General features: G+C 36.2%; 1 protein-coding gene across 1 annotated transcript in view; it reads right to left on the bottom strand.

Moving 5' to 3' along the window:
* Window positions 1–12,675, bottom strand: part of GPR158 (G protein-coupled receptor 158) — a 479,696-nt gene that overhangs the window by 187,704 nt on the left and 279,317 nt on the right. Inside the window, exon 4 of the mRNA XM_037837890.1 lies at window positions 8,990–9,213. Coding sequence (XP_037693818.1) covers window positions 8,990–9,213 — 224 coding nt within the window. The remainder of the gene's footprint in view (window positions 1–8,989; window positions 9,214–12,675) is intronic.

The following is a 12,675-nucleotide window of genomic DNA, read 5'->3' as shown; positions in this document are numbered from 1 at the left end:
ATCCATGGAAGCATACATCACAGTGAATCTTAAGTTAAATAAACTATGGACTACGGACTGCAGATAATAGAATTATAAAAATATTCTTTCATCAATTGTAACAACTGTTCCACCAATGCAAGTTGTTAATAATAGGGTGGCATACGAGAATCCTATATTTTGTGCAGGATTGTTTTGTAGACCCACAACTTCTGAATAAAGAAAAATGCAAAATACCTACATCTATATCTGTATCTATATCAGCAGTGAGAACCATTTGTGGGTGCTATTCATGTATCAGAGAACAGAAAAAAATTTAAGGTTGATATGATATTGACTGAAAGAAACTATTACGGTCTGAGAAGTGATCAATTTCCCCCCAAATAAAAAGAAATAAATTCTCAGCACATGGCTCAGCACTGAGTGGACTCAAGGTCATTCAGTCTAAGGGACCACACAAAGCAGAGACCAGCAGGACAAACTTGAAAGTGGCACGGGGAGAAAGGGAACAGAAGAGGGTGGCAGGAGGTTCGTGGGTCCCCCTCCATGGCCACTGTCCCTATCAAGGGCCCCAAGTTTCACTCATGCCAGGTTCCGTCTTCTCCCAATGACTCCCTGAACTGCTCAATCCTGACTGATAACCATCTATTTCTTTTTCATCTTCAAGCTAGGCTTTGGAGTTAATCTGTGACAGTGCTTTCCCCATCTTTTATTTCACTACAGGCTAATATCGTAGAAGCTAAGAAGAAAGACACAAAGTAGTGACAGTCAAGAGGACTTGAACCTTTGAGATACAGTAAGAAAGACTAGAAGTAGCAATAGTAATGAGACTGTATCAGACACTGTGGTGCTAAGTGACTCATGTATTATCCCATTTATTTTTCACAAAACCCTAAGAGATCTATAATCTATAAACCCACTTTACCAAAGACAAAACACATTTGAAGAGACTAAGTAATTTGCTCATTATGTCAAGTAATTATACGGTCATACATTTACAAAGTGGGAGAACACGGATTTTTAACTCAGGCTTTCTGACTTCGAAACCACTGCAAAAAGAGATAAAAACCTAAGGATAGCTGTACAGAGATTCAAAACAGTTGCTGAATCTTAAAATATCCCACAGATAGGGAATAGCAGGGGTTTGACTGTGCTGAAAATTCAAAGTAAGAAACATGAGACAAACTTCAGTGGCTTCTTAAGATACAGGGAAAGCCTTTCAAGCATACTACAATGAAAGACTAAAATAAAATGCACTGCATTGTGGAACCCACCCTTTACCTAATAATTGGAGCTCCTGAAAAAGAAGCCCAGAAGAACCAGAGCAGAAGAGATAGCGTAAGAAATAACAAGAGATTTTCCAACCTCAGGAAAAAAAGCTCGGTCTGAAATCTGAGCATATGGAACAAATTTTACTTTTTGCAACCTCAATGAAAAGAGAACTGCATCATGAGTAGTAAAAGTAAAGATGACGGTAAGTTCCAATGTAAAGGCTGTCCCATAGAGGAAAAAAAGTGAGCCATTCTGGAAATTTTCCTCCACGTTCAATTTCAGAAGATAAATGAAGCAGCAATAAGAGATCTTTGAAAGGCAAAGTCAATAATTCCCAAATTCTGTCCCTAGCCAAGGTGCTGTCATACGAAAGCCACAGTGGGGTGAGACAGGTACTCATATATGATCATAAGCACAAAACTATCCTTTTCTGAACAAACCAAAGGCATAGTGTTTCATAATGAGAAAAGATTAGTCAAAAGTCAGAACTAAAAGTGAGGAAATCACAGTTGGAAAGATCTCATAGTGGCATTTAAACTAAACATATAGGAAGAAGTCTAAATAATTAATTTAAATATAATGAGAGTCAAAATATATTGGAGAATTGTTTTCCCTTTAAAATAAATGATTGCTATTATTGAAAACTGAGGAGAACTAATGCTAAATTAAATTTTAATAAAATAGGAAGGGGGGACATGAGGCTAAAGTGCCAACTTTCTTGTTCATATTCCATAGTAGGAAGTGAAAATATTATTTGTTCTGATATTTATTTTATTAGTTCAACAGAATTGCACTAGTTATTAAGATGCAAGATCCATTCCTTATTTTAAACTAGCCCCTAGAAAAACAGAAATTGAGGGAAATAGCATCCATCACAAACCCACAGAAGTAAAAACAAGTAACAACATTCTAATGTTGAATTGGCCAGTACTAGAATGAGATTTAGGGGGAAAAATCCTTAAATAAATCTAGAATTTCCACCACACCCCTAGAGCTGCATTGAAGGTACCAGAAATGCCACAGGTCTCGGCCCCTAACATTTTATCCCTCTTCGTGAGTCTGCCTCATCTCCCTCTCATAAGTGGCCAAGAAATCAAACAGCATCGAAGAGGAATATCAGTGGCTCAATACAAAGGGAAAAATTATAGGCCTGTTATTAATTGGGACTACATGTGAGAAAATGTGTTTAATTGAAGGAGAATACAAATGACAAACCTATTAATAAAAAGTGATATCTCTTTATTACGCCATAATAGGCATGAGAACATCCTAATTAGCTTAACAGAATTTCTTAATAAAAATCAATTCATACACTACATTAAAACATCTCATTCTCCAAACCAAAAATCAGCAAAGTTATAAAATTGCTTCTCAATTAATTTCTGGTTTAAAAAGGAACACAGAACTATTACCCGGAAGGAAGTTAAAACACAAACCCAGTGCACTTCACTGAAAAAAAAAAATCACTATTGCTTTTCTCCCCCAACTACTAAACTCAAACAAAATATGCCAAAATTTACTAAGAATAAATCAAGGAAAAGATTATTTTCAGGAATGGAGTAAGCTGCTGTTTCTCTCAGTGTATTTCCTTTCTTTGAAATTTTCATTCTAAAATAAATCGTACTAACACTTAACATTATTAAGCTGTACAAAACCATACTCTCACTTCTGAATAGCTAATAGAAAAAGATGTTACTTGTCATAATATTTTTCAATGTAGAAATAATTCTGAAATATTTAGTTTTCAGGCTCTTAAAAATACTGTTTAAAAATTGCTGTTGTTTTAGAAGAACAGTGTGTGTTCAAAATAATTCACTGTTTACTGACCAATTTAATCTTTTACCAAGGCACAGAGGCAAATGTATATAATTAGTTTCCAAAATGTTCATTCAGAGTGAAATGTAATTTCCTCTTTGAGGTGCCACCCCACAGGCCTTACCCAAAAATGTAACAGAATCCAGACATTTGTGGTATGCCATGTTAAACCAACATTTGATAGATGATTGCTGATACTTACTACAGAATTGATATTAGGGGTATGGAGAAACCTCATACAACTACCTGTATTCATAATTAGACTTTCCTGAAAGAACAATGCAACTGAAAGACAATTTTCTCTACAGTCTTCTGTCTCTTGGTAAGATACCCTGATTACTTCATTTTAGAACAGAGAACCTCCTATTATCATTACAGTTGATTTGCCTGCTGCCTAGACGAATTGACTCAGCTTCTGGGTTTGAAAATGTACTGATATTACCATCACTTTTCCTATTTTTGATTCACCAATGTAGTTATTTTTATCAATTCACATAAATTAATATAAATAAAAGGGGATTAATTTCCAAAATGATCCATTTCTAGTAGTCCCTAAATGAAATATGGCCCAAACACTAAGAGCAATTAACATGTTACATACCATGAATTCTCATGAAAATGGATTAAAGAACATGTTTCACATGCTGGAGAAAGAGGAAATAGGGAACGTCTCAGGTTTTAGGCAGGCTCCTTCCCTAATCAGGTGTCCGTGGGCCTTCCTGTAGATGGCAGAATGGGCCCCTCCTAAGGCACGTGTCCTCCGTAGATGCACCAACCTTCTTTAGTGCGTGTCAGTTCCGCACCCAGCTGGGCTCACCATTATAGCACACAGCTTCACCCTCAATAGAACCATGTAAGAGCTGCTGTCCAGTTTTTGACAGAGATGATAACCTCAAATTCATTGTCACTCACTCAACACCTACTGAGAGCTCAGCAAAGAGCAACACTATTCATGAAAGTTTACATGAAGGATTTGCAGTCCCCTCATTTTTCTAGATTCAGGATGGAAAATCAATTTCATGCATAGAAAGTGCCTAGAGTCTGATACGGTGAGGATTCTGAGGCTGATTCTAGATGCAGTAGGAAAGAGAACTGTGAATGTCTGCCGTGGGTGCAGAAGGTAGGATGTCTGCACACTGGACAACCCTAATCTAGATACTCAAAAAGCTTCCTTATAAGGATGTTTACCATTCATTACATTTTACAAAATTCTCTATATAAATATCCCCAGGAGAAATTCCTTTCAAGACTCAGTGCCACTTTTTGGTTATTATGAATAATGCTGCTATGAACATTTGGTTCCTATTTGGAATGATGGAGATGTTTTGGTAATGGATGGTGATGATGGTAGCACAAAATTGTGAACACAGTTAACAGCCCTGAAATACATATTTGAAAACGATTAAAGGGGGGAAAGATTAGATTGTATATATAGTAACAGAATACAATATTTTTAAAAAATCCATGGACTACATAAGTAGTGAACCCTAAGTTAAACCATGGACTATAGTTAATAGTACAATTAATAAAATGTTCTTTTATCAATTATAACAAATGTTCCACACCAATGCAAGGTGTTAATAATAAAGTGGTATATGGGAATTCTGAATTTTATGCATGATTGTTCTATAACCCACAGCTTCTCTAATAAAAAAAAAAGAATCAAAATAAAAGAAGTCATATCAAAGGCATTATGTTCATTTCAGGCAACTGAACAACTTGTTAGGATTAGCACAGGATGATTTTTCCCAATGGTAAAGATAATTTAAATGACTTTATTGTCTAGAATACAAATGCCAACTTCAAACAGACAAGCCCTTTTCTTTGGAACTGTTTGAACTGTTTTAAATGGGAAGCATGCATGGATCATTAATTTTACAAAGAGGTCCCAAATAAAATAATGCTTAGTGGAGATTGATTATGTACCAGGTAAATTACAAGATTTATCTCATTTACTCTTCAGAACAATCATATAAAGTAGGTAAAATTTATAATAACCTTATTGAAATGTAATTCACATACTTTAATATCCACACTTTTAGTGTGCAAATTCACTGGTTTTAATATATTCATAAAATTGTACAACCATCACCACTGCCAAATTATAGAACATTTTTATCATCCCAAAAGAAGCACCATACCCATAAGCAATCACTCCCCTTCTTGCCTCTCTCTATCCCCTCATAATCACTAATCTACATTTTGTCTCTATGAATTTGCCTATTATGTACATTTTGTATAAACGGAATCATAAAATAAGTTATCTGTTATAACTGGTTTCTTTCACTTAGCATGTCTTCAAAGTTCATTCATGTTTTAATATGTATCAGTACTTCATTACTTTTCATTGCTGAATGATATTCAATTGTATGTACATATCACATTTATTTATATATTTATCAGTTGATGGACATTTGGGTTGTTTCCACATTTTGGTTACTATGAATAATACTTCTATGAACACTTGTGTGCACATTTTTGCATGGACATAAATTTTCAATTCTTTTAGGAATATACCTAAGGAGTGGGATTGCTGGGTCATATATGGCAACCGCTGGGGAAGTCACAGACACACTCAGAAGCTATTCCCCAGGCCTCATCTAACCCCACCCCCACAACCCACACCTCCTTTTCTATTGTGTGCAGATGTTTCAATATGTTTCCTCCCTTCCTTCCTTAGGTCTAGTGAAAAGGCCTGACCATTCCTTCAACCTGCAAACCAGCAATAAGCAGCCCCAGCCACTTATCAGGGCAGGAACCCCAGTGGCAGGGCCCCCTCTGCCTGGGGTCTATAAACACCCCATCCTTGGGAAGCACAGATTTATCTTTCTTCTCCAAAGTGAAGTGGGGCATGCCACGCTGCCATCCAGATCCTCACCCAAGCAGTTGGCTCCCCAGGAGACTGGCCATGATGGCATCTCTTCTCCTGTTCTTCTGGACCCTTTGTGCTGTGCAAGCAATAAAGTGATCATTTGCTGAAAGCTTCTGCTGTGCCTGAGCCTGTGTTCCCATGATGCACCGCGTAGCAACTTGCTCCACAGTAATGCTAGCTTAACTTTTTGAGGAATTCCAAACTGTTTTCCAAAATGGCTGCTCCATTTTACCTTCTCAACAGCGATGAATGAGAGTTTCAATTCCTACATACCTTCATCTACACTTGCTACTGTCCATCTTTTTAATTTTTGTCCATGCTAGTGGATGTGAAGCGGTATCTCATTGTCTGCTTGATTTGCATTCATTCCTCTAATAACTGATGATGTTGAGCATCTTGTCATGTGCTTATCGACCATTTGTGTGTCTTCTTGGAATAAACATCCATTCAGATCCTTTGCCAATGTTTTAACTAGGATATGTGTATTTTTCAATTGTAAGTGTTCTTCATACATTTTCTTGATACTTGTCCCTTATTAAACTTATGATTTGTAAATATTTTCTGCCATTCTATAGGTTGACTTTTCACTTTCTTGATGATGTTCTTTGAAACATATTTAAAAGTTTTTAATTTTGATGAAGTCCAATTTAATTATTTTTTTTTTTGTTATCCAGGTCATGAAGACTTATGCCTATGCTTTTCTAAAAGCTTTTATAGTTTTAGCTCTTACATTTAGGTCTATGATACCTTTTGAGTTAATTTTTGTATATGGAGAGCAAACAGTATTTTATAGAGAAGAAAGCAAGACCAGAAGAGGCTAATCAATTTTTCTAAATTCTCACAGTTTTCAAAAGACTGAGACAAGATTCAACTCTAAACAATCTGGCTCCAGAGTCTTCACCATTACCTACAATATTATTCTACTTCTATATTGCAACTGGAATATTTTTTCTTTTAAAAATAGATGTGAATCCATAAGTTATGTGGATTTTACTCTTTTATTTATCAGTGGGTAGAGAATATAATGGAACACTCCTAAGAAAAATGTCAATGTTCCTCCAAAAGTGATCATTACATTTCTGTTTCAGTCAAGAAAATGTTGCAAAGACACAGGAAAATGTTAAAAAGCAAAGCCAATTTATATATGCTATAAATCTACAGTCCTTATCCTGAAAATACTTTATTGCTTTTGGTAATTGAAAACAGAAGAGAACATTGCACCAAACGTTTCCTTTCCTCAATATATCAGATGCATATTCACTGATAATTTATTAACTTATTTTATTCCTAAAATTATCCCCCTTATATTATGTCACATTCTGTAAAAACTAAGTGATTCTTTAAAAGGTAACCATTTTAAAACTAGATAGTGGCCTATTTACCTTTCCATGTAGTTTGTATTTAAGGAAATTTCTCTCAAATGACATGTAAAGATACCTACTTTCACAATAGCCCTGGTAAAGTGGAATCTATGCAGAAATTAACCTGCCATTTCCCACACAGTTCCAAGGAAAATCAAAAGGTTAATATCTTTGGCAATGTTAAGTAATATTAACACAGATTAAGACATCGATCTAGCCAGAGCTATCTCAGGTTTCTTAATATCCAATTATAATATTCTACCTAAAGTATATGATGGACTCCATTTAACACAGCAATCACTAGTAATTAAAACCAATTAAAATTCATGAAGAACTATGTATTATCCACCATTTAAATGAACTGCATTTTATCAGAAAGACTTCAGAGCAGTTTAAATAAACTTTTCAATTCTACCTGCTCTGCCAGTAGCAGTCTTTTAAAAAACCTAATAATCTCATTTAGGAAACACTGGCTAGATATTTCCCAACTCCACTTGGCTACTACTATATATAATATATATATATATATATATATATATATATATATATACACACACACACAATTTAATGCAAATTTTGTTGCAAAATAAAGGCAAGTATTGGTTAAAGAACAATTTGTTTGTTTGCACTTCGTTGATTTAGAGCTTAATTTTAACTTGTGTTGTATGTTTCTATCAATGAAACTGTCGATTTAAGGTAACTACTGAAGTCTATAACATTATAATGGATATATTTTTATAGAATCTTGACTGATATTTTTTATGTTAACTGGAAGCCTCCTAATAGATGCCATTCACAGAGGGTTGTTTTCCTTTTTTAAGTTTTAATGGGAACACTTTATACTTTCAATGAGTTCTGTAATTTGACCTAATCTGTACAACATTGCCAGAAAGAAAGGGCCATTTGAATTCAGACCAGGTGAAAAACGTAGGCTTTGTTTTTCTTTCCCATGACACAAATAAGTTTCTGAAAGCAGCAGAATCTTTACAAATTCTGAAACAGCACAGTGCCAAAGAATTAATTGGTGACCAACAAGGGAAAGCTTCTCGGAAAGCTTTGCGCTGAACATTTTATAGCATTTTGACTACCACTGACTGAGAAGGATACAAATCCTCATCCCACTCTTTGATTTCTCAGAACAGAACCAAAGGACAGGCTCTCTCAAAAGCCATTTAAGCTCTTCCCAAGTTTACTATTATCCTCGGACACTAATATAAGGTCATGAATAAGTTAATTCTTCAAAGTAGAGTGCACTCCAAAATGGTCGAGTCCATTTAGCACCTTCAAATATGGTCAAGAAAAATAAAAATGAAACATAATAAACATCACAAACATTTCTAAATATGAAAAAATTAACAATATATTGGGTGCTGATAGAATAAGTTCCTCCAGAAGTGAAAGAGATGATCCAGAGAAGCATCCTTTAGGACAATGAGGCATTCAAGCTCCAGGCTAAATTAGAGGGAAACATTCTGTAGAAGAAAATTCTATAATAAATTTTCACATTGTTAATCCCTATTTCTCCTGGGAAACAAAGGAATATAACTTGCTTACTACCGTCCAGCCATTTTATAGAAAGACTCCTGCTTAGGAGAGAAACAATGAATTTTGGAAAACTCTACTTGCTTAAAAAACGAAGAGTTTTCTCCATAATAGAAAGGAAGATCATAACCAGGGTACCTGGGTTTACCTTTGCTTTGCGAAAGTGGTAGACGGCCAGCATGCTAACGAAGTCAAGCAGCATACACAGGGCTTGGAAGGAGATGATGGCAAGTCGCAAATACTTATCCTCCTGGACAAAGCAGGGGCTATCATCAGCACAGTAGGGACAGCCCTCCTTGCAGGGTAGGCAGATGTGGGCTTCTTCTGACACATCTTTTGCACTTTCTGCAAAATGGTGACCTGCATCCCTTCCTGAAAGTTCCAAATAAAACCACAGTGTCATTGCATGTGAGATGGGTGAGACTGAGTACAGTCAAAACACATCTTTGCCTCTTTATTTCTTTCCCCATTTATTAAAGACCTTTCATCAACCCCCTTGCTAGGAGAGAAGGTTACTTTATCTTTGGACTCAAACAAAATTATTGTTTTTCCTTTGACAGTTAAACATTGTCACTCAGAGTAATTGAAGACAATTGGCAATAATAAAAATGAAACTCGTAAAGGGCAGGGTCCAGTTTTTAGCTTCTTTTTTTCCTAACTGCAATTTTATTGAGATATAGTCACACACCATGTAATTCACCAAAAGTATACAATCAGTGGTATCATCTTATAGTTGTGCATTCATCTCTACAATCAATTTTAGAACATTTCATTACTACCCCCCAAAATAATAAAAATAATAAAAAAAAAAACAAGAAAGTAAACCCAAAACATCCCATATCCCTTATCCCCCCTATTATTCATATATTTTTGTCTTTATTTTATTACTCATCTGCCTATACACTATCCAGGGAGTGTCAGTCACAAGATTTTCACAATCACAATGTCACATGATAAAAGCGCTATAATGATACAATCATCAAGAATCAAGGCTACTGCATTACAGTTTAACAGTTTCAGTTATTACCTTCTAGCTATTCTAATACACTAGAAACTAAAAAAAAAGTATCTATATAACGCATAAGAATAACCTCCAGAATGACCTCTTGTATTTGAAATCTCTTAGACACTGAAACTTGGCTTCATTTCCTTCCCCCTTTTGGTCAAGAAGGCTTTCTCAATCCCACAATGCCAGGATCAAGTTCATCCCTGGGACTCATGTCCCATGTTACCAGGCAGATTTATACCCCTTGAAGTCATGTCCCACATTGAGGGGGGAGAGGGTAGTGAGCTTATTCACAGAGTTGGCTGAGAGAGAGAAGCCACATCTAAGCAACAAAAGAGGTTCTCTGGGGGTGACTCTTAGGCATAATTATAAGCAGGCTTAGCATCTCCTTTGCAGAAATAAGTTTCATAAGGGCAAGGCTCAAGATAGGGGGTTTGGCTTATTAAATTGAGAGCCCCTATTGCTTAACAGAATATCAGGAATTCTCCAGGTGGAGAAGTTTAATAGCTTCACATTTTTTCCCAGTCCCCCAAGGGGACTTTGCGAATAATTTTTTATTTTCTGCTCAAAATATTCTGGGATATATTGGGGTTTCACATTAACCTGTATAGAATAGCAAGAACTCATTCCCTATTTTAGGATCCATGTAATTATGATGTTTAAATAAACTGACCAGACAGGTTAAATTAGATACTATGGTACAGAAAATTTAAAATTTATACCAAATAAATCTCTTTGGTCTCACACAGAAGCTGGAGTTTTAAAATATAGTCAATATCATCTCTTACCCTGTATTCTAATTTACCTTAAACCTAACCAAGTCCATTTAATTCATATCTCTAATTGTAGCCTCATCTCTTTTTCAGCTTCTATAACAGCTGCTGTCTGGAGGAATGCTGACTTACAAAGCTGCTGATCTCTAACTCTGAATCTCACATGTCACACAGATACCCAAAGTCCCAGGGAATATCTGGGCAATGATCATTTTAATGTCTTCATGATGGAAAAGGGTGTTGACCTTATGGCGTAGAGGAATGAAACTGGTTGATGTTCTTGGACAGACTAGTACCTATGGGTATCAGGTCTTATCTGGCACAGGAACAATCTGGAGGCTTTACATTTCTGAAAAAAATAAACTTACTAAGAAAAACTTTAATAGAGTCTGAGATAGAGCTCAGGTATGGGATTTTCAGGAATACTGTTGCTTGGGGCTTGGCGTACTATGGCAATCTGCAATATGTGGCTGAAGCTTGCATAAGAATATCCTCCAGAATGACCTCTCAGTTCTATTTGAAGTCTCTTAGACACTGAAACTTTATTTCATTCCATTTCTTGTCCCCTTTTGGTCAAGAAGGCATTCTCAATCCCGTGATGCCAGAGCCAGGCTCATCCCTGGGAGTCATGTCCCATGTTGCCAGGGAGACTTACACCCTGGGAGTCATGTCCCATGTAGGGGGGAGGGTAGTGAGTTTATCTGTGGAGTTGGCTAAGAGAGAGAGACAACATCTGAGCAACAAAAGAGGTTCTCTGGGGGGTGACTCTTAGGCATAATTAAAAGTAGGCTTAGCTTCTCCCTTGCAGAAATAAGTTTCATAAAGGCAAGGCTCAAGATTAAGGGCTTGGCTTATTAAACTGAGAGTCTCTAATGCTTGAGAGAACATCAGGGATTCCCCAGGTAGGGAAATTTAATAGTTTCACATTTTTCCCTGGTCCTGGCCCTTCAAGGGTATTTTGCAATTTTTTTTTTTTTTTTTTTTTTTTTTTGCCCATGTTGAGCAAAATAAGCCAGAAGCAAAAGGACAAATACTGTATGGTCTCACTAATAAGAACTAACTATAATGAGCAAACTCTGAGAATTAAAGTTGAGAACACAGGTTATCAGGAGATAAAGGTCATGTGACGCTGAAAGACTACAGAAAGTTCAACAGGATTGATTGTATCAGGACGTTACATTAACTTGTACAGAATAACAAGATCTCATTCCCTTTTGTAGGTTCCATGTAATTATGTTGTTTAAATAAACTGACCAAACAGGTTAAATTAGATAGTTTGCTATAAACCTAGTTTGCTTTAATTGTTTTGTTTCCACATACTACTCCATTTTTAACACCTTGCAATAGTGACATTCATTTGTTCTCCCTCATGGTAAAAACATTCTTACATTTGTAAATTTAATCACCGTGATTGTCAACTCTAGGACTTGCTAAGCTTTACATCCCAGTTTTTATCCTCTATCTATCCTTCTGGTGTCATTCATGTCCTTAACCTTCCTCTTTCAACCATACTCACACTCAGATTACACTTACAATATTGTGCTACCATCACACAGTATTCTGCTATCCATTGCTGAATCTTTAAAACAAATCCTGGAATGGAGGTGATTGGTGTGGCCTTAAACCTGTTGGACAGCCTTGCAATCAGGTTACCACAACAGGCCTAAAGTAGAACCTCACCATCATGTGTTGGTTTTGGGAATACTGGTCAGGACTTCTAATATCTATGATGGATCTGGCATAGTGACTGTGGAAACTGATCAGCTGCTCCTCTGGACCATGGTCATCAAAGACTAATCTACTGACCTGCATCCATGGGTGTGCCTCTGCTCTACCTCAATGCCAATGAGCTATTGCTCAATAAGAACAGCTCACCTGGGTTTACCGGATCTACACTTCCCCAGAAGACCTACCATTTCAGATAATCCAGGCAAATTATAAATGACAGATCTGATTTTTGTACAGTGAAAGGGAAAGTCATTATTTGTTAGGAAAGTAAATAAGCTCTATTGTTTTCAGTTGGAAACTCATGTGAATCATTCCATTCAGCATCGA

The sequence above is a fragment of the Choloepus didactylus genome, chromosome 5 (assembly GCF_015220235.1).
Source record: "Choloepus didactylus isolate mChoDid1 chromosome 5, mChoDid1.pri, whole genome shotgun sequence".
NCBI lineage: Eukaryota > Metazoa > Chordata > Mammalia > Pilosa > Megalonychidae > Choloepus > Choloepus didactylus.
Note: the sequence above shows the minus strand (reverse complement) of the source record. Positions and strands in the feature narration are given on the sequence as shown.